Genomic DNA, 26,502 nt, shown 5'->3' with positions numbered 1-26,502 from the left:
GCAGTGCTTTCACTTAGTGTTTATAATTTAAAGCTCAGGTTGTTGCTTTGTCACTTGCTATCATCGTTGCAGTGTCATTTCTAAATATCAGGCTTAAAAATAGAATGACAGCATGGTTGGCTCTGAGCTCCTCTCATTCCCCACATACAGCAACATCCCAGAGTGAAAGCCCAGTATGACATCACCTTCATACAAATGCTCTGAGGCCATTAATCTTAGTGGGTGTTACAGACAAACTGCTTCTTAAAACTCGATTTGGCGTGATGCAGTCTGTAATGTCTAGAGGGGAACTAACACGTTTGTCAGCTCGTGTCAGACGGAGGATTCCAGTGGAGCAATGCTGGCATCAACGCTAACACTAAATCATGATAATTAGGGAGCATAGGTCAAACTCTAGTGAGAACAGCCTCATAGCAGATGCACCCGAACTCCATTAACCGCCAAATAATGAACCAAAGATGCCATTAGGTGGACAAACAAGGCATTATGCTTAGTGTAATGGTCCAGATAGATATTAACAGCCCGGCTTAGCTGCAAATCCTTCACTCTGTTATCATTGTGGGTGAAATTAACGGGTTGGACTTCATAAGTTAATTCCAGTTTGCTTTAAGGTATAATGTAAGAAATGGAACAAAGAAGTCACACTGACAATGATTTGCATTAAAAAAAACTCTTTAATATGAGGTATTCACTGCAGATTCATTTTTCCTTTGAACCTCTGGAGCACATATAAATGCACAGGCAGCATGAATGTCAAACATTACTTTCCCTCTACACTTCTGAGCAAACAAAGATAATAAACAGCATTCAGTGCATTAAAGGGGACCTATTTTCTCCAAACTTTCTGTCATTCACATATGATGGTGGGTTCTGCTCATATTAAATGTGGTCAAAATTACAGTCTATTTAACAGATTTTTTCCTTTACATGTTTATACAGACATTCAGTCCAGACAATAAGCACAGATCCCTGCCCACTTGTTGTGCAGACCTACTGTTTGTGAAAGCTGGCTCGAAGGGAGGGGTAAGGGAGATACTGTCTGAGAAGTGAGGGTCTGCACCAAGGAAGAGGACAGAATAAATAAAGATAAAGATTATATTGGACTTTAAATTCTGAAAAATATGGAGTATAGGTCCCCGTTAACATGAACAAATATCCACAGAAAAAACTGTTTATTTTCTTATGCGTTATCAGTGTGGGGTAAATCATATGCAACACTGACTTAAAGGGGGGGAATCATTTTCTGTATTAATAATGCTTCGCTGTCACTTGTGTAAAACATGGTATAAGATACCATAAAATACAATAAAGACTCCACTATGTAAACAATTACAATGTTTTTAGCATAAAGGCACAACTGTAACAATTTCTTTTTAGATCAACTAAACACAGGACGACTTTTATTTATTTTTTTATGTGGAAAACCTGCAGTGTCTTCTGTGTTATAGTTTAACAATAAATTAAAGCTAACAGGACAACTTCTTGTTTGACATACTTGTTACAAAATGCAAAAGAAAAAAAACATTAGTGTTGGCATACAATAAAACAGTACGTTCAATACTCAATGTCTTCTTGTACCTTTTAAGTCAAATTATAGTGCCATTCACAGATTAAGTCTGAGTGTAGCTGCTTAGCTGCTGGATCTATGAGTTTCTTGCATTGTTTCCAAAGTATGTTCTGGTGAAGGGAAGGGACTGCTGGAACAGATATAATTAGAGACAGAAATAGGTAGAGAGGAAAATAGAAAAAGACAGAAGCAGAGAAAGAAAAGTGAAGTTTAGAACTCTGTGTGTGGGTGACTGTAGTCTCGACTGCCTCCTGGGCTCTCACTGGGCTTCATGAAGATACCCTCCATGGCTTTCCACAGACTGTGCTGGCTGGGGCTTGACATAGCATGAACTTCTGTCTGACCGTGGATCGGTCGTCCATACTGCTCCCCCGTCACAGACAGCAGTGCATCAGTGGCCCTGTGACGGAAGCGGATGGCCTCCTCCCGCTTCCATACGGATCCCCCGCACTGAACCGTCCACTCATCGAGGTGGTCTCCTTCTCCGTTTTCGCCAAATGCGCTCACCTCCTGTGAAAAATGAGAGAGAGATCAGAGGACTAGTGAAAACAGAATAAAGAAGAAGATGAGGTGCTTTCTTTTGTGGAAGCTCTTTGAAACCCTACAATGTTTAGACATTTTTAAACAAAATAACCTCCTGATGTTTTTATGCATGCACGGCAGACTAAACTTTACTAGACATTACTGAGCTGTGTGTGGGAATGAAAATATCTAGATCAGTCAGATTAGACAACAATCTTTTACCTGGCAGCCCCCTAATCTATGTAATATTAGACTGAGCCCATAGAACTGTCTTCAAAATTGACAGCCAGCATTAGATCATTATGCATCCTGTAAACTCTGAAGGTGCCACCTCTCACCTAAACCAAACAAAATTATTAAATCACAATTCTGTAAAATTCCTTAACCTGCAGGATACATCCACCCTATATGACCCCACCCCTTTGACCCAATAGGCTCATTTCCCTCCAAATCCAAATGAAAACAAAGGGGGTTAATCACACGCTGACTCTGATAAATGGTTTAGAAGATACATGCATGGATGCTTGAATGTGCACATCACATCCTATTCAGAAGCTTAACCAGCTTCGGTCTGTTTTTTCAGGGGTATTTACTGGAGTGAGAACAAATCTGTTGTAGATGCAATCGCCTGTCCATATCTGACCAATGTCCTGCTCTTTACTGCATCTAAAGCCTCGGTCACACAGACCTAGAAGTCAGTTGGGGAGTACCCTGGCAAACCAAAATCCTTGCAACCTCCAGCAAACACTAGACCAACTGAAATTAAAAAAATTTATTCGTTTGTGGTTAGCGTCGGGGAATACAGCTTTTTTCCTAGCAACTTGTCAGGGGTTTCCAAGTGGTTTCTAGACCTGTGTGACTGTGGCTGCCCCTGTGTGAATGGGGCTGCCCCTGGGACTTGTGCAGTGTGGGATACTGTCTGAATCTAATTTACATGTTTGGATTTTATATATGAAAAATCCAGATGTGCAAATCACTCATCTTTTGACATGACTGAGGCAAATCTGCCCAGACTTAAACGGGGTACCCTGATGGCACGAGGCATTGCTGGTTGTGGTTGCCAGGGGTCACCAAACAGTTTCTAGGCCTGAGAAAGAAAGTGATGGTTTCCTTTTTTTTTTATAATTTTTAGATTTTTCAAAAATCCTTATTCTGTCCTTTGCAGTTTCCCAGCTGCGTAAATATAGCTGTTGACTGTGTTAAACAACCTTCACAGATTTTAATATTTATCAGTTAATAGATCACAACGCCATGTATACCATTTTTTTTTTATCTGGTGTCTTATCTCATGGTGTACTAGTACCGCTCATACCAAATTACTGGGCTTCATGAGTGGATGAGAGCTCCTGACAATATAAAGTGTATATTATGCAGTCATAGTTGTCTATGTAAATGAAATTATTTACTATTGTGCTAATTTCACATTGATATACAGTTGTACTAAAAGCTTAAAAATTATTATAGGAATGTTTATTATTGGCTATTGACCGGATAAACTAATCTTTCAATCAGAATCGATCTGGATGAATCAGTCTTGTAACTCACAAAGCAAGCTTTTCCACTAATTTTTCGATCACTCAAAATGATCTAACACACCCAGATATTTATTGGCCAAAAACACGTGATACGATCAGCCATGCCAGATCCTTCTGAGTCCCCATACAAATGGAAATTATAGGTGTGGAAACTGTTCCCAGTGCCATACTAGTAAAACCACATAGTTTTTTTCATCCACCTACCGGTAAATATTGTCAGACTATAAGTGTGATTACAAATTTATGAAAGTGGCAAATGCGATTTGCCACTTTCATAAGTATTATGCGATAGCAGCCCATTTTAATAATATGTAACATGATATAGCATCTTTTGACAATTTTGTGGCATTGAGCATTGCCACCACCCTGGGGATTTATTATTGAAGAGAAAAGAATTTGCAGAACTTGTACTCAATGTAGTTTCTTCATAATTTTTTTTAAAATTAGATTTGTTTTGAGATGTGATTTGTTAATATTGGGATGTTGGTATTTTTTTAAAAATATACATCACTGATTTGTCCAAAGTATGAATATTTGTTGTAAACTGGTTTTATAATTGAGGTAATTTATGAATTTAAGTGACAATTTCAGAACAGGAGACATGGATGGTCCAGTTTTCGGATCAGGTGGTGATGTTAAATGTTATTTGGCTTTTTGAAGATTGTGTTGAAGTTTCGAGTGGACTCATTCATTACCTGATTGATAGTATGCAGTGTGAGATGTCTAGCCAGGAAACTGTTTTTTTTTGTACATGATGAAGGTCACACAGACTGAAATGTTGTAAGTCAATAAAAAATGATGATAAGCTGGACAGTGTGTGGAGGTTATATATTGTTACACCCAATTATTACAATTTCAGCATTTCTTTATCATGTAGAAAAAATATGATGTACAGTTGTAATTGCACTTCTTTTTATTATATTTTAATATCTCAGATATTAAATGTAAAGAAATATAAACTAAAATTTCTGTTTTCCTAAGGTACGCGTCTTCCAACCCTCTGACACTTTGGTCAGACAGTGTTCTCACACTTTCTCAGGATTTGGGAGTTTTACGCTGACCCGAGGCTGTTTTCCCAGAGAGTTTGTTAAGTATAAAAGCTGCTGTCAACTCAGGTTCACTGCAAAAATGTTGGTTTAGTTTTGAATAAAAGTGAAAGGCAGGCACCCTGTTTTTGTGTGTCTGTGTGTGTGTGTTTACACAAGACTACACATTAATAAATGTTACAGCTGTTTATCGCTTCAGTGTTTTTCCTAATCTTCCTAATTCCTAAATTTATTATCAGCTTTTTTGATTAAGAAGAAAAAAAAATAAAGTCCATCTTCTACACACTGACATCCTTCCCCAATTTTTGCAAAGAGAAACCTGGTAAATCCCACACATAGCCCCAAAGCTCTCAGCTTTTCCCTTGTACTTCTCCCACCACCCACCTGGTTAGATGACAGCGGGGAGGCGAAGTAGTGGCTATGCAGGTTACGTCCTGTGTTGACATGAGTGAGGCGAATCGTCTGCCCACACTTAACTGGGGTACCTCTGTGGCACAAGGCATCACTGGTCCCGCGAACACTCCAATAGCTGTTGCTGTCTTCTACTGCAGAAACCCCTGTTACAGACTGCTGTCCACTACCTGCCTCAGAGACACAGTCAGCAGAGGATTGTTAAAGATATTAGAGACAGTTCAAATAAAAAAATAAAATTTCATCTAGAATAGAAGATTGTTATTTAAAACCAGTCCTCTGCATAACTTATGAATTTTGTGTATGTGATGAAGGTTAGGTTTGCTTTATTGGTCAGTTTTTGGCAAACAACAATTCCATATGCTGGTGTGCAACTACAAGTCAGTGCGGTGAAACAATGTTATACCTAGAGTTTTCTGAGTATACAGTAACATTTCTTGTTATTTCCTTTTGTGACGCATTATTGCATACACCAGTGCCAAATGCTGATATTAGGATTAAAACATGCAGGTACTCTAATAGGAAACAGTAGAGGTGGAGGTATTCACTGGAGACAAAAGGAATGAAACGTCACGAATATCAGGGGTGATTTGTGACAGAAGGTGTGAGAAGGAAAGGTTTACAAGATGGCAGTGAGACCTGGTGTGATGTATGGTTTGAAGACAGTAACACTGACAAAAACACAGGGTGCTGAGCTAGAGGTGGCAGAGTAGAAGATGCTTTGATTTTTGTTGGGAGTGACCAGAATGGACAGGATTAGAAATTTATATATTAGAGGGAGACGTGAGGTCATGCAGTTTAGAGACAAAGTTAGAGAGACAAGGCTGAGGACATGCAGAGTTTCTTACAGAGGAAAAAAGAGTGACATGGTGGCAGATGATCTGCTGTGACGACCCCTACCCAGAGCTCATGGCTGCTGGTGAGGGTAGGGGTGAAGATTCACTGGTAAATCAACAGGTTCGCTTTTACACTCAGCTCTCACTTCATTACAATGGACTGGTACCATGGGCGCCAATCTCCAGCAATCTCCCCCCATCACTCATAAACAAGACCCCAAGATACTTGAACATCTCCACTTCCTGACCAGGAGTGTGCCTTCCAACCTTTACCAGCTGAGGATCAAGGCCTCAGACTCAGAGGCGCTGATTCTCATTGCAAGGGCACCAGCTTATTGATTATTGTTGTATCATGATACCATCCATCTTCTTGGAAACATATCATGATAGTATTTTACTGTGTACAGGTGTCATTTGCATCTGTACTCAGAGTTTATGGGGTTGTTATAACTGATACCTCTAAACCTCTATCGCTGACTAGTACTTGCACATATTTAACACCACCCTGGGTTCTTGCTCTGTCAGCTAGTACAGATGGAAAGAACCAGTGTAAACACAGTTTATGCTGCTGACTTAGAGGGGCTGCATTTTGTGTTGGAGATGTGATTTCACCTTCGCTTCTTCTGTCTGTCAATAAAAGACCACAAAGAAACAGAAACAGTCGTAACTGTGTTCTAACTGTGGTTGTGCACATAAACGTTTTTATTTGTCTCACCAGCAAACCTTAGAAACTGAGCTGACCTCCTAAAACGTGTCACATTTAACTGCAAACATGATGGAGTTAAGTTGAACATTATGACAAACTCACACTGACACAGTTAATGGATGAAAATTAAAAAGTCTGAATTGTATTTTTATCCAACAATGCAAACTTAGTTACGAAGGAAAATAACTGTAGTTATTGTTAGCTGAAAAACACGAGTGTTTATGAATGAAAAGATTAGTTTTGACAGCAAACTTACCGGACCCGTAGCGTACGTCGTGCGAGTGTAGTCTCACGTTGTGCTTTAAATTCAACAGTTTAATGACTGATCCGCAGGTCACAAAGCTCAGTTCCGTGCCAAGGGAGAGTCCAAACACACAGGAAAACAACAACAAAATGGCCTGTACAAAGCGTGGCATACTTTCACAGTTTAATTTACCCATTCCTTCTTTGTTTAAAAGCCAAGCACATCCAGCCGCTGATCCTTCTCAGAGATTTGCCTTATTTTTCGCTACGTCATTAAAAACGTACAGTAAGCCAGTGTTGAGCTCAGGAGACAGCGCCTCTAGCGGCTCGGAACGGCATCTGCGCGGTCTTATTTGGTTTTGGGGTTATTTAAGCGTACTGTTTGGCATCTTAAATGATATTTATACTAGAAAAAATACCTTAACGATAGTAAAGGTTGTCATATGGCATGGTGTTATTTTAGTTGTTTATGTGTGTATAGAATCGAGGTAAACCGCAGGGTAGTGATGGGCAGATGAAGCTTCATGAGCGCAAAGCTTCTTGAAGCTTCATTTGCTCTAGTAGGACATCTACTGGACGTAAAAATATTAGAAGAGTGTGGCCTTTTGCACACAGCCTGTAAATGTCAACAACAAAAGGAGTGTGTAAAACATGTATATTGTAGTGATGGCAGTATACTGTGTATATTTATACTGGCACTATGGAAAATGATTATTTGGAAATGCTTAAAATGGAAATGATCATTTACTGTGAGGTGAGGTGTGGTTGGGGGTGTGGACAGTAGTTGTGCTTTTGTAACGTTGAGGTATGGACAGCTACACAGTCCTGCCTGTTCACATTTTATTCTGTAAAAACAACATTTTCACTGCTTTTATGACCTTTTTACTGGGGAGAACATAGCTAGGATTTAATGATTTAACAAGTCTTTTAAATCCTTTGTCCTCCACAATGCTAAATGGCTGGGAGTCCTCAATCACCATGCTAACCAGGTCTTCATCTATTTGAGATTGTTCTCCTGAGGAAAGACAATAAAGACAAAGCACAAATATAAATATCACACACGTAACTTATAACAGCTGTATAATATTGTTATATTATTTAGTAACATTACTGCATGCTATATTATCATGGCATTTGATGGCTCACCTGGTCTTGCTCCACAATCGGTGTTCCCCTTATTCTCATGCAAAGCTCTGTAGTGCCTAAGCATGGATGAGGTGTTGTTGTTATATCCCAGCTCCCTGGCACATAGCAAACACTTCACCTTGTACAAAAGTAAAGCCGCTTAACATAAATTGTATTGCACCATCAGTATTATGAAAATACATCTTATGTAGAAATTTACATACCTTGTTGGGAGAAATAAAATCAAAATGTTCCCACACAAGGGAGGACATCCTCCTCTTCTTAGCTGGCTCCATTCTCTCCTGACTTTCTCTCCTCACTCTCATAAACCTCCAAACTGTCTCCAAACTCTCACTAACCGCAACTCTCCATCAAACACCCACATTTTGAATGAAGTCTGAGGGGTTTATATCTGTCATAGCTCGCGGCAAAGTTCGAACCACTTCATGAACCAGTCACGTGGTACAGCCGGGCAGCGAGGCTTCGGACGTCATCATTTTCAGCTCCTCCCATAAATGAAGCCCCGGCCAAAATCCTTTCCACGCCCGCCCCCGTGACATCACGCTTCGAAGCCTCGAAGAACGTCACATCACTACCTTGCAACGGAATTTAAGACTAAACCAACACTAGCTTACTGGAAAAACGACTTAAACCTGTTGGTTAAATCTTTGACTTTAGTTAAAAAGAAAAAGGCTGCTTTTTTTGTTTCCTTTATGGAAGATTTTGATTTAGTGAGTTAATAATTTGCTAAATTATGTGACCCCATCTTTATATTTTATTTTCACTATGTATGAAAGTTGCTAATATGTAAGAAATGTCTATTCTCTGAATCTGTAATATATGGTGCATTTTGTTTGTATGTTTATATTACTAATAAAGAAAAATAAAAAAATAAAAACCTTGCAACGGAAGAGGTTGGAAGTTCACTTACCGCATCCCGGAATTGTCATCACGCCGCTCGTTCTCGGCCATTTTTACAAGTGCAAGCTTCGAAATATAACATACAATACAAGTCAGTTGTTACCGTTAATATATTCGGAGTACGCTACCCCACTGATACGTGTAAGTAAGTTTCTTTTAGCGTGATTATATGCTATGTCTTCACTGCGATGTCTTCTTTTTCAAGTAGTTAGTACTAATGCTGATGGCTGTTGTTGTCTTCCCAGCTAATGCCAGGCTAACATATCGACATGCTAAAGCGTTAACTAGCCAACGTTAAACTGCGAAGTTGGTTTGGAGGCCTTGGTTAATTTATGTAATGGTGAATTTACTTTAGGTACAGCAGCCTTTTATTGCCAACACGTTTCAAAGCAACAACGTGCCACCGTTGTACTAGCAGCAACGTTCCTTTCTAGTTTATTAGCATTGCTAATTGTCGTTTAGCCTCGTTCGTTGCTAGCGAAGACGTTAGCTTTAGCTACCTTTATTAACAAAAAATGTTTATACAACAACCTTTTACTCCTTTAACTTGAAGATTTCACCCGGATAACTCACACTACCGTTATATTTAAAGCAAGTATGCTGTTTGTACGGTAATCACGGCCAGTGTTTTGTATGTGTGTGTGTACGCATTGCGACATGACTAGGTGAAGTCATTGTTAAAGCCCGCTTGTTAAGTCTTTCTGGCATTATAACAGTGCTAGAGAATAAAATCATTCAAAGGGCTGACTAAAATATACCCTTTTGTTGCTGTTAACGTTAGGCGTTGTTTCTCAACATTACACACATATGTTTTATGAAGCTCTCAAAAGGCATCGTTTTCAGATGTAATCTTTCGCTTTATTGTGAAAGTCTGAAGCTAAACCCTCATTTCTTTATACTTTACATAGCTCAGCATGGTGTGTAGTATATTCATAAATAGTTGAGGGAAACTATCTACAGCAGATAAACAATATCTGGAAGACATGTCCTCAAGAAATAAGAAGAAAAATCATCAAACACCTGACACAGGATATGAGAAATGCATCAGGATGGATCAGGATGCCAAAGCATCATCAAAAATTGTCTCAGTAGAATGCAACACTTTTTTAGCAGAATACGAAGAAATGAGAAGGAAAGTAAAGAATCAAAATTCCTGCACAGCACTATTATACATTACTATCAAATTGTTATCATGTTAATCACAAAGTCATTAATAATCAGTAATAACCTGATAAATAATCTATATGTAATACAGGAGACATTATAACATCTTTGGTAATACATTGAGATATGTAAAAAAAAGTAATAGTTTAAAGGGACATTAAGCAATCTTTATATTAAGGATTACATTTCTTATTCTAGCACAATGTTATCCAGTATAGTGTAAGATTTGTGTGTATTTGGCTTTTGTCAGGAGAATTTTGGGAGAACCCAATATTGCCTGATTGATGACATTTTTATTAATAGCATTTTAACCCCTTTCTCAGGAATAGCAGTCATGTCGGACTTTATTGAAAGTGAGGCAGAAGAGTCAGAGGAGGAGTTTGAGGAGAAGGACTTAAAACCTAAGAAGAACCAGAGATTTTTGGAAGAAGATGGTAAGATCTGATTTCTTTAAATTTGGGAATGTGTGTTGAAGTTGTATGGCATGTGGACCCCTCATCTGTCATTTCTCAGCAGATGAAGAGGAAGAAGACGATAACCCAGAAGACCAGGATGAGAAAGGGAATTTACGTGGCTTCATTGATGATGGAGACGAGGTAGAAGAGGAGGAAGAAGCAGAAAAAAGTGGAAGTGGCGGAGGGAGTGATTCAGAGGAGGAAGTGAGGCGTCGACATAAAAAAAAGCGCAGTAAGTTCACCTGGTGTTTTTAAAAAATTGTTAAACCTGTGTGATTAATTACATATATCTATTTAACCTGTCCAGTCAATAGAGTGAAAACACTCATGCCCCATTATTATGCCATATCACACCATATTAGTGAGTGGAAGATGATCTTGGTTACTTGAGTCTTGCAGCCATGTTGGTACCCTACTAAGCAGCAATTTTGAATCCTATAAGTAATGCATTGAAGGAGAACCATAAGGCCACAGTATACCCACCGCTTTGGTCACTCTGCACTCTGCTGAGAAGGTCATGACACAATCAAATCCATTTATCCATCTATGTTCGCCATTATAGCGCTGGTAGCAGCTGCAGTATTCTCCTGAATAATAGGTGGTGCCACTCAGGCAACACCTATTATTCAGGAGACCATGTAAAGGAGAATTAAAGGCAGTGCCTTTTTTTCCAGAAAATCTGTCTTTTTAAGCAGTTGCAACAACTCTCAGCTTCTGTATTGATACATCATTAAAAAATTGCAAACCTGACACGATCGGGTGTGACAATGTGTCCCCAACCCAGCAGCGGCAGCACTATGCATCAGGTTACAAAAATCGAGGGGTGCATGACCATTAGAAATGGTTACTTGCAACAGCAGGTGTGATGTCGTTTTTATCCTATGGTGTTGTTTGCCAGCCACCACATGGTATGTTTAGTGGAGTCTTAACGTTCAGGCCAGTGGTTTTTTAGCAGAATACGAAGAAATGAGAAGGAAAGTAAAGAATCAAAGGTTTAGTGACTTTGCCCACAACAGAGTTTTAAAGTTTGTTTTTCTTATCACAAATACACAAATTTACCCAATATTATGGCTTCATTAGCAGGTTAATCTAGAGTACCAACATCAGAACAAATGATATGCTGATTTGAGTTATAGGTGCAGTAAGGCCTCAAAAGTGAAAACATTTGACTATATCTTTTCTACGGTAATGAGTTGACACTCCTGCCCTATTATAAATGCTTTTTTGTATTTCTTTCTTTCTTTCTGAGACCAAATGTAGTCTGTATAAACACATTGCTTGATTAATTGTGATCATTTGGCTCGGTTCCTTGAGAAGTTGACATTAAATATGCCAATATATTAAAGGTTACTGCAAAAATTAAGTAGTAGAAAAATGTTAAATGAGGTTAGTAATTTTGGAAAAGCGGTACCTTTTACTTAGGTGGTTGAGCAAGGAGCACTGATAGATTTTAAGATATAACATTTTCAATTATGTTCTTAGCATAATATTAAATCTCTGAAATTCTGATGCCTGCTCTGGCAGAAAAGTACATTTTATTTACAAATATAGGATAAACAAAGTATATTCTGTCACATCTTAACTGAAAAATAGCCTCATATTGTCATTTTTACAGGTACCTCAGCCAGTAGTGTATTTCTAATATAATACAGATATAGTTAATGAGGCAATAGATTGAAATTTATGACTGTTTTCTTATACTGTAGTTGCAGTTTTCAGTGTTATGGCCTTTCTTTTTGCACAGTAGAATTTAAAGTCGGGGGAAAATATGTTTCTAAATAATGAGAGCTGACCTTAAACAGATTCCAGGCATCTGTTGGCCACATGTTGCATCTTTCACATTTAGCTCCATATGTTGTGGATCCAGATGCATCCCAGTGTTTACCCAGGCGGGTGATGTTTGATGCAATGCTAGTTCTCTGCTGGTGTGCTTTACAGTTAACATTCATGTTGTCCATTTTTAAAGAAAGTAAAGGTCTAACACAGATGAGTTATTTGCCGTTCTTATAGGAAGTGACAAAATGGGATTTTCAGTGACTCTGGTGTTAATGTGTCAAGTAAATCTTTATATCTACATTAAAAAATATTTCCAGTCTTGTATTTAAACACTGGAATAGACATGCTTTGGCAGTGGTAGCTTGAAGTTGTTTCCTCTGTTTAAGACTTTTCACCTTTGCAGGCTACGATGACTACCTGGATGATGACGACCTTGACCTAATTGAGGAAAACTTGGGTGTCAAAGTAAAAAGGAGGGTAAGTTCCTGTCTACATTTTTATTTTTACCCTTACATCTAACAATTTCAAGTCACTTTTGTACACTTGAAAGAGTTGAATCCACCTGAACTGACTTGTCTTGAATCACAGAAGAAGAAATATGACCGTGTAAAAACACTGGATGATGATGAAGATGATGACGAGAAGGACTTGATCGCAGATGAGATATTTTATCCGGATGGTGAAGGGGAGCTGGAGGAAGGCGAGGCTGTTGATGAACCTATGCAACAGCCTGATGATGATGAAGAAGGAGAGGATGAAGAATCAGGTTGGAGTCTTAAAAAATAATGAGAAAGTAACACATTTTATTTGAGATGTTCTATTGGATTGGGCTGTGGGGTTGTAAGTTTGTGTTATACTTCCACAGATATCGATGACTTCATTGTGGATGATGATGGCCAGCCCATCACCAAAAAGAGGGGCAAGAAGTTCTCAGGATACACTGATGCGTGAGTGTTGGAGTTTATGCTGAAGATCTTTGGGTGATTTATTCCTTAATAAAAAAAAAATATATATATATATAATTCAGTGCAGGGTAATGCACTTTTCTATTATTTCCTTTGCATTCAGTTATTTTGTCTCAAGTGTCAATTAGTGTGAAATATTTAATCAAACTAAACACAAAATAAAAAGTCACAAGCTCTCTCTCTGTGTCTCCACAGTGCGCTCCAGGAAGCTCAGGAGATTTTCGGTGGCGACTTTGACTTTGCTGACTTTGATGCTGATGCATATGACCAGGGTGAGGAGGAGGAAGAGGATCAAGATGAAGAGGGCTGGGACCGACCCAAGAAGCAAACTAAGAGGAGGCTGGGGAGGAAAAGCATTTTTGAGATCTACGAGCCAAGTGAGCTCGAAAGTAGTCACATGACTGACCAGGACAATGAGATCCGCTCCACAGACATGCCTGAGCGGTTCCAGGTGTGTGTTTTGGGGTTAATTTATTGTAAACGTACTTATTCTCCGCGAACCTGAGGCTGCTTTCATGACTGTTCGTTTTTTGGCTTGTAGCTGCGAGCTATTCCTGTCAAACCTGCTGAGGATGATGAGCTGGAAGAGGAAGCAGAATGGATCTTCAGACATGGGTTTTCCACTCTTACAATCTCCATGCAGGTAGAGGCTTCATGCCCCATGGCATACATACAGTACTGTGCAAAAGTCTTGAGCCACTCCTCATTTCTTTAGATTTGTCTTGTGCAATAGTTCTCCAGGTTTCCTGAAGATCTTTCAAAGCCTTTCTTTGGGCATTGACTACTTTTTCACTCATTTTCAGTCCAGCCCTTGTACCTTAGCAGTTTCAGGAATGTTTTTTTTGTTTAAGCTAATTAACACTGAACTATGAATCATTCAAGCATAAAAAGGCTCGTAACTCAAGGAGTGAACCGGTATTCTACACACAATAGACAACTTGGCAAAGAGCCAATTTTAAATAGTATTTTCTAGCATTTTGTTACTAGAAGACTGTTGCACACACATAATATTTTCTCATTTCTCTTGCTGAATCTCACAATGTAACAGCCATAAAATAGTATCTTTGCACCAAGGTGATTTCCAAAGAGTTTATTGCTGAAAATCTGGCAAATTTTAGCATGCTGTGGCATTTGTTCCTTTTGTTCTGAAGGACAGAAGAACTGTCTATAGCAGATTAACAATGTTTGAAAGTCATGTCCTTAAGAGACGAGGAAAAAACAGCAGATATTTTATACAGGAACTCAGATGAGAGATGCATAATTTCCTGAAGCCTCACTGAAATATTTTTTATGCCTTTAACAGGAGAGCACAGATTACCTAGACAGGGGTACAACCACAAACTTCAGCAGAAAAGGTCCCAGCACAATTGCCAAGATCAAAGAGGCCCTTAACTTCATGAGGAATCAACAATTTGAGGTAGAGTGAGCTGCATATTCCTTTCAAGATACGAGCTTGTCAGTGTTATTTTAATATGAGTAAAATATGGGACACTGTAAAGAGTTCTTGTATCTTTTTCCCCAGGTTCCTTTTATAGCTTTCTACAGAAAAGAATATGTTGAACCAGAGCTCAACATCAATGACCTGTGGAAAGTGTGGCAGTGGGATGAGAAGGTATAATTGCGTTGTCAAATAAGAAATGGATACAGACTAATCCATCAGTAATCGTTTACATTGCTTCCAGTAGCTGCATTAAAAAAACAGCAAAGTTTTCTGGTTTCTATTTTAATATTTTCCTCTTCCACTCACCAGTGGACTCAGCTAAAGACCCGGAAGCAGAACCTGACCCGTCTGTTTCAGAAGATGCAATCTTATCAGTTTGAGCAGATCTCTGCTGACCCTGACAAACCTTTGGCCGATGGTATTCGTCCTCTGGACACTACTGACATGGAGAGGTATGACTTTATAGCACTACTGAGCCTACTGGTGAAACGTAGGCTAGAAAAGTAATCGTTTATTTAATTTCCCCTCTGAAATTCTGCTTTGTCCTTATTCAAGGCTGAAGGATGTACAGACTCTTGAAGAGCTGGGTGATGTCTACAATCACTTTTTGCTCTACTACGGACGAGACATCCCCAAGATGCAGAACGCTGCCAAAGCCAACAAGAAGAGGCTCAAGAAGATCAAAGAAGTGTCAGAGGATGGTAAGAAAAACGTGGTTCACTAAATAATGGATAGCTATATATTTAAAATAAATAAATAAATAAATCACCATGGCTCTTTCTTTAGGAGATGAGGAGGAATTAGAGGTAGAAGAAGAAGAAGAGCAGAAAGGACCTGATCTCAAGTTGGCATCCCGTAGGGATATGTACAGCATCTGCCAGAGCGTGGGACTTGGTTAGTCTCCCTTTCTGCTTTGGAAAATGTAATCTCAGTGGTTAAGGAGGATTACTAACTCTTTTCTGCTTTCTTTCTCTCTGCAGATGGCTTGGCTAAAAAGTTTGGTTTAACTCCAGAGCAATTTGGAGAAAATCTGAGGGACAGTTACCAACGTCACGAGACAGAGCAGTTCCCTGCTGAGCCCGTAGAGCTGGCCAAAGATTACGTTTGCAGTCAGTTCTCTACTCCAGAGGCAGTGCTGGAGGGAACTAGGTATATGGTAGCCATGCAGATTGCTCGGGAACCTCTGGTCAGACATGTTCTCCGACAGACGTTTCAGGAGAGAGCCAAGGTTAACATCAAACCTACAAAAAAGGGCAAAAAGGTACACAGCTATTCATAAGAATTGGGTTTAAAAAAAAAAAAAAAGACATATAAACCATGCTCTTTCTAACCCTGCCTTTCTTTCTCCCTGTAGGAGGTAGACGAAGCTCACTTTGCCTACTCTTTCAAGTATCTTAAGAACAAGCCTGTAAAAGAACTGAATGGGGATCAGTTCTTGAAGATGTGCCTTGCAGAGGATGAGGGGCTACTTACCATTGATATCTGCATAGACCTTATAGGAGTTAAAGGGTAAATAGAGTGACATTTTTAGTGCATATTAATCAAAATCTTTAGAGTATTCTGGTGTGCTTAGCTGCAAGAAGCTGAAACGCATAGGAATGTGCTTTAAACGCAATTTTTTTAAAAATATTTGTAGTTTAATGACAACTGTTTGGTGTAAAGTTCAACCACTAAGCACAAGGCAGAACCCCTATTAACATTAATCCCACTGGGAAAATTAAACATGTGTGCAGTATAGCGTGGTCAAAAGTCTCTGGCACCTTTGCATTTAAAATACTGTTTGTTTCTTAACTAATTTTATCAATGGTGTCAAATAGTTCTTTAAGAAAGAGTAACTGTATATGTGTTTTTTGTTTTAGACTTGATGATTAAGCTAATCTTTTAAGCTAATCTTTTAAGCTCATTAATGTTTAGATTTATTTCACCATTTGAGGAGAATCATAAAAAAGCATCATCATAAAACATCCTGAGTTCTTATGAATCCTATCAGTTTTGTAATTAATGAACATTCCTTGGCCTTTGGACACCAAACACAGGCTCTGATGTGACTAACGGTTGTCCCATTTTTAGCGCCTGCATAGAAACCTTGCTTGGATGTCGCAATAAAAGAGTAGTAAAGTAGGATAAACCCGTTGAGTCTAATTTCTTGAGTTTCTGGCTTTAGCGTGTTCTTTTTTTTTTCTTTTTTTTTTCTCTCATCCTTGTCAGGAAAAAATTAGGCTTTTGAATTATTAATGGAAATATTAAGACACTCTGCCCTTTGTCCACGTTTTTTACATTTTTTCTGTGCTTCTCCACAGGTATGCAGGGGACCAGACGTACTTTGACGAGATCAAACAGTTCTACTACAGGGACGAGTTCAGTCACCAGGTGCAGGAGTGGAACAGGCAGCGAACTTTAGCCATAGAAAGAGCTCTCAATCAGTTCCTCTACCCTCAGATGGCCAAGGAGCTTAAGAGCAAACTGATTGCTGAGGCCAAAGAGAGCATTATCAGGGTAATTTTCTATCACATTGATGTGATCTGTTCTTCCATTTGTGCTATTATTCCCTATCAGTCTTGCACAGACAATCAAAAGCGCACAGTCTGAGAAGCTGGACTACGTTTGTGATGTCGTAGATATAAAATCTATTTGTGTTTTTTAATCTGAAAACTAATTATGATTTATCCCCCCCCCCCCCCCCCCCATTTATCATTGAAGTCCTGCTGTCGCCGACTGTATAACTGGCTGAAAGTGGCTCCGTACAGGCCAGATCAGCAGGTTGAGGAAGATGATGATCTGATGGATGAGAATCAGGGAAAAGGCATCAGAGTGCTTGGTGTAGCCTATGCGCCCAGCAGGTGTGTATATATCAGTAGCTTGAGTTGTTGGTGCGTTCAGCAAAGCACAGACATTTAAGTATAGCATATACGAAAAAAAGTAGTAAGATTTTCGTGTATATAAACTTTACTCTGGCAGAGATACTCCAGTATTCTGTGCTCTGATCAACGGGGAAGGAGAGGTGATGGATTTTCTTCGTCTACCCTACTTCATGAAGAGAAGGAACGCCTTCAGGGAGGATGAGAGAGAGAAGAAGGTAGAAGCAGAAAACACAGCTGTAGCACCTCTGTAATGGTTTTTTGTTGAAAACAAGTCACTTAAAAGTCTTTGTTTAAATTGTGTCTAATCAGGCCAGTGACATTGAAAATCTCAAGAGGTTTCTGTCAGGCAAGAAACCTCATGTAGTAGCTGTTGCTGGAGAAAACCGGTAAATCACCAGATTACCTCCTGTTTTTTCTAAATGTATGCTTGTACACATTTTTAACAGCATTCACAATGTAGAGCAGAAATGTTAAAAACGTGAACGTGTTTACAGAGATGCCCAAATGATAATGGAGGACATCAAGAGAACTATCGGCGAGCTTGAGCAGGAGTCCTCTCTGCCTGCTGTAGGAGTGGAACTTGTTGACAATGAACTGGCCACGCTGTACATGAACAGCAAGAAGTCTGAGGTACATATTTGTTATGTCACCTACAATAGAATTACACAAAGATGTCTGTGGTTTAATTGTTTGTTAGTCAACCGGCAAGCGTGTTCAATTTCAACCCTGTGTTAGCTCTCATTATTTCTTGTGATCCTGTTGCTTTCTGTCTGCAGGCTGATTTTAGGGATTATCCTCCGTTGCTGCGACAGGCTGTTTCAATAGCCAGGAAGATCCAGGATCCGCTGGTGGAGTATGCTCAGGTCTGCAGCACTGATGAGGATATTCTCTGCCTCAAACTACACCCACTGCAGGTGAGTGAATGAAGACATTGATTTTTGATTGGCTAGTATATACAGGGTAAATCAAAAAGAATCATCCAAATTCAAAATGCTTTTACTGTAATGTTAGAAAGAGGGGATTTTTGAGTTTCACAGGGTTGCTGGTGAAATGCATAACAACAGCAGTTGCTGCTTTGACTCCAGACATGCTCGTAAAAGTCTGGGACTTTGAGTATTGCATGGATGTGTGTCTGGAGAGGGGCAGATTAACCTTGTGAACGTTGTCATTTTTGGATGCAAAACTTAAGCCATTTATTTTAATATGTACTTTCAAAGAGAGCTTTTTGAAATCAATTTTTTTTATATTCCCTGTATTTTTTTGCTCAGTATTGTCTTAGCATTTTTAGGTATCACAAGGTGTTTTATACCAGCTGCTGCTTCACTACAAAGATACCATTACTCATTTTCTCTTGTGGGTAACATGAGATTTTTACTGCTATGTTTGTCTACTTTGTTTTCTTCTGTAGCATCATATACACCTGTTACTGCAATCAAAGCTTGTCCTGCAAAGTTAAACTGTAGAAACCTCTCAGTCAAGTTTTCAGCCTAGTCAAACGCATCATTTGTAGGAACAAATTATAATAAATTAGATTTATGTCAGTTTCATTATCAACTCTACACTCAACTCATATGCAAGCCTTTTCCATTGTAGTGAAATTGTTTTTACGGTGTCCCACTGTAATGTCAGTATTAGTAAAAAGAATTTTTAAACTTAGAAATGTACAGGGTAAGCAGGACAGACACTTCTCGATCTCTGTCTTGTAATCGTGTATTAGTCAATGTGAATTCATCAATCGTAGGCCAGCTTCAATCATAGCATGACTTGCTGTTTTTTTTCAGCAGCTACATACAGTGCATATGTAAAAAGTAGTTTGTCCTCTCTTGTCCGTCTTAGGAACATGTGGTGAAGGAGGATTTGCTCGATGCTCTTTACTGTGAGTTCATCAACCGTGTTAATGAGGTTGGAGTAGATGTGAACAGAGCCATCGCACACCCTCATACTCAGAGCCTTGTTCAGTATGTGTGTGGTTTGGGACCAAGGAAGGGTTCACATCTTCTCAAGGTATACATTTCTGCTGCTGATATGTAAAGCGTATGTGCAAGATATCATTGATAACATTATTAACCACTGTGATTTTATTTTGTGTAGATTCTGAAGCAGAACAATACTCGTTTGGAAAACAGAACACAGCTCGTCACAATGTGTCACATGGGACCCAAGGTTTTTATCAACTGTGCTGGTTTCATCAAAATTGACACGGCTTCGCTTGGGGACAGGTTGGAACTTCGTCTTGAAATTTTCAGACCATTTCGATATTTCTCAAAGGGCTGGATGTGCACATGTTTGAGTCTATTATGCTTCTGTGAATTATTTTAAATCAGCCTCGGTTTTTCATTCTCTCAAACTCTCCTGGCAGTACGGACTCCTACATTGAGGTCCTGGATGGCTCTCGTGTCCACCCTGAGACATACGAGTGGGCTCGCAAGATGGCTGTAGACGCGCTCGAGTATGATGAGTCGGCAGAAGATGCCAATCCAGCCGGAGCTCTGGAGGAGATCTTGGAAAATCCCGAACGTCTCAAAGACCTGGACTTGGATGCATTTGCTGAAGAGCTTGAGAGACAGGTCAGTGTCTGTGTGTTGTACCTTTGACTAATTTAGTATCATACTTTATCCTGCCAAAGAAAAATACGCCTAAGAGGAACCAACACTCCAAAAAAAGAAAAAACAAGAAAAACAAGCATTTCTTTTTATTTGTCTTTCATGTGTCCATTTTACCTTTTTATTCAGAAAAGGGAGAGTTCTATCTTCTACCACCATTGGATTCAGGAGTCTGGTCACAATATTTTTAAACCTGTCATCCTACTGTGTTATGTGCCTGCAGGGTTACGGAAACAAAGGAATTACTCTGTATGACATCCGTGCCGAGCTGAGCTGTAGGTATAAAGACTTACGAGTTGCGTACAGAGTCCCTAACACTGAGGAGGTTTTCAACATGCTCACCAAGGAGACTCCAGAGACCTTTTATATCGGTAATATACACTACATTAAGATATGATGCCTCGAATTAAGCTCAGTTCATCAATAAGAATCTCATTCACTTGTTCAATGGAGTGATGCTGGTCAATTGTCTGCCATGGTAGAAATGTGTAATTCATAATTTAGCCTATGATTAAGGTTTTTCATATCTTTCTTTCAGGTAAGCTGATCACTAGTGTAGTAACTGGCATCGCTCACCGGCGCCCTCAGGGAGAGAGCTATGACCAGGCCATCCGTAATGATGCTACAGGCCTTTGGCAGTGCCCCTTCTGCCAGCAGGACAATTTCCCTGAACTGAGCGAGGTACCACACATCGAGTTTTCTTTATTTCTTTTTCTGAGTGAACTTTGTGTTACAGATATGCCATGACGATCATGTTTATAATTTTGATTGTGTGTGGTGCTTCAGGTGTGGAACCACTTTGACAGTGGGTCATGTCCAGGTCAGGCCATTGGAGTACGGTCCAGATTAGATAATGGTGTTCAGGGTTTCATTCCCACCAAGTTTCTCAGTGACAAAGTGGTCAAACACCCTGAGGAGAGGGTCAAGGTGAGGCATTTTTTGTTGTGCCCCCTTTATTTGGTTGATCTCACCTGCAATTGTTTTCCTGTTTGTCCACTTACACTGCCCAGTCCTGATAGAGCTGTATTATTACTACTTTCTATTTTTCATCCTTCAGCCTTGGTTGGTGTGTTAACAGATTTTCCCTCCTTCTACTTTAGGTGGGCATGACAGTTCACTGTCGAATCATGAAAATCGACATTGAGAAATTCAGCGTTGACCTCACGTGTCGCACCTCTGATCTAATGGACAAGGCCAACGAATGGAAGCTCCCTAAGGACAGCTACTATGACTTTGACACAGAGTCTGAAGACCAAAAGCTGGAGGAGGAGTTCAAAAAGAAACAACAGCGAACACGTGAGTATATGAAGTATACAAAACATATTTGGTTGTTGAAGTTGCAGACAGCACTGCATTTTTTAAAATCTTAGTAGTGTGGACTTTAACATAATTAATTCTTATACCATTTGTCTTTGGCTTTTTAGCATATATAAAGCGTGTGATTGCCCACCCCAACTTCCACAACATCAGTTTCAACCAGGCAGAGAAGATGATGGAGACCCTGGATCAGGGTGACTTAATTATTAGGCCCAGTAGCAAGGGAGAAAACCACCTCACAGTCACCTGGAAGGTAAGAAAACGAGCACTGCAGAAGGGTTAAAACTTTGGTTGATTGAAAATAACAAATGTAATAAAATGCTTCTTGCTTAAAATGCTGTGTCCAAGCATTTTAAGCAAGACCTGGCAGTAAGATGCGACAAAGACTTAAATGATTTCTTTGGTACCAAATGCTCCACTCTGACTAAATATAATGTTTTATAGGTGGCTGATGGCATCTACCAGCATGTTGATGTGAGAGAAGAAGGCAAAGAGAATGCTTTCAGCTTAGGGCACACTCTGTGGATCAACAATGAGGTAAGCTGGTTTTGTTGGGGGTGGGGGGGGGTTGTTGAAGTGTTGCTTACAGAGTTTTTTTGATTCACTGCAGGAGTTTGAAGATCTGGATGAAATTACTGCTCGGTACATTCAGCCAATGGCGTCATTTGCCCGGGATATGCTGGGGCATAAGTACTTCCAGGAGTGCAACAGGGGAAGCAGGGAGGTATGTATATTGAGGTTTTTTTTTTTTTGTGACATTGTTCTTATAATTGAGTTGTGAGCTGTTTGTTTGTTTTGTCTTGGCTTGCACATCTTATCTTGCTCATCTTGTTCTTTATCTGTCAGAAAATGGAAGAGTTGCTGATGCGGACAAAGAGGGAGAAGCCCACCTTCATCCCTTACTTTATTTCAGCATGCAAAGATCTACCAGGAAAATTCATCCTGGGCTACCAACCACGTGCAAAACCACGGTATGTGGAAATGTTTGTTTCCTACTTTCATGAAAGAAAATGTGAAGTCGGATGTATAAATGTGGTACAAATATACATTTCTTTATTTATTTGTTGAAAGGTTTCTGGTTGATTAACAGGAAGGTTGTCCTTCATGTGAAATGCTTTATTTTTTATCCTCTCCATAGGATTGAGTATGTGACTATTACCCCAGATGGATTCCGCTACCGTTCACAGATTTTTCCTACGGTGAATGGGCTTTTCCGGTGGTTTAAGGACCATTTTCAGGACCCTGTGCCAGGTATGAAAGTGCTATAACTATACATTATAAAATGTATCACAGCTCCTAAAATACATTATAGGTGATTGTTTAAACATTTTCTCCTTCATTCAAGGCATCACTCCCAGTAACAGCAGCCGAACAAGGACGCCTGCCTCCCTGAACGCTACCCCAGCCAATATTAACATTGCAGGTGAGCCCCGCAGTCTTCCCCCAATTTATTAATCTAGATTTTCAATTTAGGCTCTATTAATTTTACAGTTTTCTGCTGTATTCCCTCCTTTCTCACTAGACTTGACACGAGCTGTCAACGCCCTCCCACGCAACATGACATCTCAGATGTTCAATGCCATCGCCGCAGTCACGGGCCAGGGTCAGAACCCCAACACCACACCTGCACAGTGGGGCTCCAGCCAGTACGGCTACGGTGGCAGCACAGGAGGTGGAGGGAGTTCGTCTGCCTATCATGTGAGGACAGCTTTCTTGTTTTTAAAAGAGAAGAGGATGTTTTGGGGATTGTGATTACTCCCAACAGACTGTTGGGAGTTGTGCACGGTGTCCACTAGAGATAAATTGGGTTCTGTGGAAATGGTAAATACCAGCTTGCGATGGTGCAGTTTGGAAAACGGATCATTAGCTGATATGGTGACCTGTCCCGGACACTATTGGAAACCTGAATTACAAGATAAGATTGACCCTTTGTCTAATTATTAATAATTGAGTTCCTAAGGTTTTTGCCACATTAAATATTATCTATCAGACTATTTCTGATGATGGCCACAAGACCAAAACATTAGCATGTTTGTTGACATGATCAGAATGAATTGGTGACATTGTCTACCTTTGGGTCCCCATCACTGAAGGAAATTGGAACCCAAAAGTTTTTTGGCAGCATTAAAGCCGACTGAATGTGGTTTTACCTCGACTCATTTCACAATCGATGTGTACTTCATTTCCTGCAGGTGTTTGCCACACCTCAGCAACCTATGGCGACACCCATGATGACGCCCAGCTACTCGTATACCACACCGAGCCAGCAAGCTTTGGGCACACCGCAATACCCAGGCTCCACCCCTCAGTCTTCACATTCTCATGCCCACGCCCACCCACATGGAAGCCACATGTCACATCACGGCCATCACAGCAGTCACCACGGCCACTCATCGGGCACACCGTCATCTTCCACCTCATCCCGAGGACGGACGCCACAACAGCAGCCAAAGTAAGTACAAAATGGCAGTCCTTCAGTCTTAGTTATTTGTGCTAAGACTTCATCTGCAGTTCAGATTTTTCCCTCACCTCCAACTCTTAAAAGTGAAATGTCTGTTTTGAAGTTTGTCACTCTGCCAGGCAACAATTTATGTTCATGTTGCAGTTTTCTGCCACAAGGCGGTGCTAAACCTGTAGTAAGAATTATATTAAATCTAAACAGCCTCCCAATGTTCGGTTGGGTTTCCTTTCATATGCTGTCCAATAAAGCCATCTCCCTCTGTCCTCTGTTACTGCAGGCCAAGCAGCAGCAGCTCCACCGCAGTAGACTGGGGCAAGATGGCCGAGCAGTGGCTGAAGGAAAAGGAAGCAGAGGGCAGAAAGAAATCTCAGAGGATGACGCCACGACCGTCACCCAGCCCTATGATCGAGAGCACACCCATGTCAATCACTGGAGACGCCACACCCCTGCTGGATGAAATGGACCGATAGGGGACAAAGGGGGGCGTTGCTGTACCCCCCCACACACCCAACTTTGTCCCTTTGTACTGCTTCTTCATCCAGATAACCCATTACCCTTTCTCTCCCCAACATCCCATCAGCCCCATCTTCACCTTGACTCTTCATGTTTTCCCCTTCACCTCATGATATTGTAGCAGCAGTTTTCACTCTGGTGTCACCCAGCCCATATCTCGTCTTCCCGTCGACCCATCAAATGTTTCATAACCTCACCTCCAGCCACCTCATGCTATGGCTGCATAGTATTTTGTACAGTCAGAATAACACTGTATACATCATTCAAAATGTCAGTAGAATGACATAAATAAAGGAGAAAAAACACTTGAAGTATGTGGAAGCAGTTACGTATAGGATATGGACCTACACTGACATTGCCATTGGTTTTAGTTTGATCGAGGAAATAGGTCTGACAGATGGGGAACAACAACCTGGTCATGTTTGGCGGAGTTTTATGAGCAGTTGCCAAAAGAGCTCTTTGCCAAGCCAATGAGGAAATTGAATATTTGTATGAATGCGTCAGAACGAATAAAGACTTTTTTTTTTTCTTGTTTGAATCTTAAGACTTCAATCTTCACATCTGTCAAAGCAAACACACATGTTACTGAGCAGACACACCCGGTGACAGGATTTATAACGCCAGCCTCTGTCAGGCATGAGTTACAGATTATTGTCTCCACCACACGCTGTGATATGATCAGCTGACACCGTGTGATTGGCTCCTGTAGATAGCCTCTAATGTATTGCTGAAATTTAAGTGGCCTGTTCTGTGTGGTCATTAATGAAGTGCCACACTGAAAACAGGGTGTTTTTGATGACTTCTTGTGTTTCAATATGCAGAAGTTGTCTTCAGTTTAAAACTGTTGTTTTTAGTACCTGCTCTCTGACTGGCAGATTGTTGACGAAACTTTCATTAGTCTGTCAGATGTTGATTTTAAAGTTTACCCAGATCTGAATTTCGTGTATGTTAAATGTGTGCAGTTCAGTGAATACTGGTTTATGATGTTTGCCATCTTAAAAGATGTGATCGCCACGTGCTGCTGCTGTAATTCTGTCTGAGTCAGTATCTCTTTTCTCACTGATATCACAGCCTTCAAAATTTCCAATATTCCAGTGGATGAGCTAAAGTTTTTCTAACACTATCAACCGAATATACTATCAGACTGACTTCCCACTGCTTATATTCCTGAACTCTGTGTAATGTTCTGAACTGCATGACAGTTTATGGCCACCCTGGTTCTCTCCTGATTCATGGATTCAGTTTTACTCTTGCTGTTTGTGCCAGAGTACAAACAGGCAGCACTGGTATTCAGAGGTGTGTTTAATTTTGCTGTGTGCGAAGCAACATGGTCCCATAATATGCATAATCTTTTTAATTATGGTTTTGGAGTAAATGCTCTGGGTTTTACATTTCTTGCCAGGTGGAGATCTCACATGTGTCTCAGCGAGGCTGTGATTGGTTGTCGGCAGTAGCTGGTCTCCAGCACTGCTGATGGCTTTTTCTACCTGTGATCCCTTTAATAAAAGTGTTCATATGAAGCTTCGTGTCTTATTCTTGATGATATGATGGGCACGTTTGTCTGTTTTTATTTCCTTACTGGCAGCTTACGTCCAACCTTGGAGTCAACAATAGGATAGAGAATGTAATTTTACCTTGGTTTATAGTTAGAGATGTGATGATAACAATTTAATTTAGCCTCTTTTATATTATTTACAACACTGTGGAGGTGTGGGAAAGATTTCAATACCTAAAGAATCTGTATAATATGAGTTAAAACAATATATCCAAGACACACCCACGTTCTTGCTGTCTGGCTTACTGACGAAATTCAGTGGAAGCAGATTGAGCTTGCTGCTTTTTCCCATTCCTGCAAACAATCCCTCCATTTTCAAGATCATGAGAACAGTTATCTCAGAGGAGAGGGATGTGTAACGGGTGTGACCGTGGTCACTGGAGTTGGCGTACGCATCAAATTAGCAGCAGAGAGACACATGACAGGAGGCCTCTAAGGCCCACTCCCCCCTCCTTTTAAAAAAATGCAGTCAGCCCATC

The 26,502-nt window shown here is 40.1% G+C and overlaps 2 protein-coding genes and 1 long non-coding RNA gene across 7 annotated transcripts; 1 reads left to right on the top strand and 2 right to left on the bottom strand.

Moving 5' to 3' along the window:
* Positions 1–654: 654 nt before the first annotated feature.
* Positions 655–9,046, bottom strand: sdf2 (stromal cell-derived factor 2). Of its 2 annotated transcripts, none has more exons than XM_026183174.2 (3): positions 8,923–9,046; positions 5,055–5,251; positions 655–2,077 (listed from the first exon to the last, which is right to left on the bottom strand). In XM_026183174.2, the coding sequence occupies exons 1-3, from the start codon at positions 8,939–8,941 to the stop codon at positions 1,778–1,780; spliced, it is 516 nt and encodes a 171-aa protein (XP_026038959.1). In that variant the 5' UTR covers positions 8,942–9,046; the 3' UTR covers positions 655–1,777. The 2 variants fall into 2 exon arrangements, with proteins under 2 accessions (XP_026038959.1, XP_026038958.1); XM_026183173.2 differs by lacking the exon at positions 8,923–9,046 and adding an exon at positions 6,880–7,139.
* On the bottom strand, positions 7,693–8,495 carry LOC145431411 (uncharacterized). Its single transcript, XR_013911718.1, has 3 exons — positions 8,216–8,495; positions 8,013–8,130; positions 7,693–7,881 (listed from the first exon to the last, which is right to left on the bottom strand). It is a non-coding gene; the product is annotated as an uncharacterized LOC145431411 (long non-coding RNA).
* Positions 8,923–25,988, top strand: supt6h (SPT6 homolog, histone chaperone and transcription elongation factor). Of its 4 annotated transcripts, none has more exons than XM_026183165.2 (37): positions 8,923–9,053; positions 10,400–10,510; positions 10,593–10,763; positions 12,711–12,784; positions 12,896–13,073; positions 13,173–13,254; positions 13,468–13,723; positions 13,814–13,915; positions 14,576–14,689; positions 14,795–14,884; positions 15,023–15,165; positions 15,269–15,414; positions 15,500–15,607; positions 15,694–15,974; positions 16,068–16,222; positions 17,014–17,209; positions 17,414–17,553; positions 17,672–17,789; positions 17,884–17,960; positions 18,069–18,204; positions 18,351–18,488; positions 19,411–19,578; positions 19,666–19,793; positions 19,934–20,141; positions 20,401–20,548; positions 20,716–20,858; positions 20,964–21,104; positions 21,278–21,473; positions 21,602–21,747; positions 21,939–22,031; positions 22,105–22,218; positions 22,341–22,465; positions 22,633–22,745; positions 22,840–22,917; positions 23,017–23,192; positions 23,687–23,946; positions 24,233–25,988. In XM_026183165.2, the coding sequence occupies exons 2-37, from the start codon at positions 10,411–10,413 to the stop codon at positions 24,423–24,425; spliced, it is 5,235 nt and encodes a 1,744-aa protein (XP_026038950.1). In that variant the 5' UTR covers positions 8,923–9,053; positions 10,400–10,410; the 3' UTR covers positions 24,426–25,988. The 4 variants fall into 4 exon arrangements, with proteins under 4 accessions (XP_026038950.1, XP_026038947.1, XP_080163276.1 ...); XM_026183162.2 differs by having other exon boundaries at positions 10,590–10,763; XM_080307150.1 differs by having other exon boundaries at positions 8,936–9,057.
* Positions 25,989–26,502: the final 514 nt, after the last annotated feature.

The sequence above is a fragment of the Astatotilapia calliptera genome, chromosome 10, assembly GCF_964374335.1.
Source record: "Astatotilapia calliptera chromosome 10, fAstCal68.1, whole genome shotgun sequence".
In the NCBI taxonomy this organism is placed as follows: domain Eukaryota; kingdom Metazoa; phylum Chordata; class Actinopteri; order Cichliformes; family Cichlidae; genus Astatotilapia; species Astatotilapia calliptera.
Note: the sequence above shows the minus strand (reverse complement) of the source record. Positions and strands in the feature narration are given on the sequence as shown.

Excerpts from the sequence above, each read along its gene's own strand:
- supt6h (XM_026183162.2), top strand. The coding sequence starts at position 10,411 with ATGTCGGACTTTATTGAAAGTGAGGCAGAAGAGTCAGAGGAGGAGTTT. Across the intron at positions 13,074-13,172 it reads AGGAGAGGATGAAGAATCAG|ATATCGATGACTTCATTGTG; the intron begins GTTGGAGTCTTA and ends ATACTTCCACAG. Across the intron at positions 22,918-23,016 it reads AGCCAATATTAACATTGCAG|ACTTGACACGAGCTGTCAAC; the intron begins GTGAGCCCCGCA and ends CTTTCTCACTAG.
- sdf2 (XM_026183173.2), bottom strand. The coding sequence starts at position 7,063 with ATGGGTAAATTAAACTGTGAAAGTATGCCACGCTTTGTACAGGCCATT. Across the intron at positions 5,252-6,879 it reads CGACGTACGCTACGGGTCCG|GTAGTGGACAGCAGTCTGTA; the intron begins GTAAGTTTGCTG and ends TCTCTGAGGCAG. Across the intron at positions 2,078-5,054 it reads CCCCGCTGTCATCTAACCAG|GAGGTGAGCGCATTTGGCGA; the intron begins GTGGGTGGTGGG and ends CATTTTTCACAG.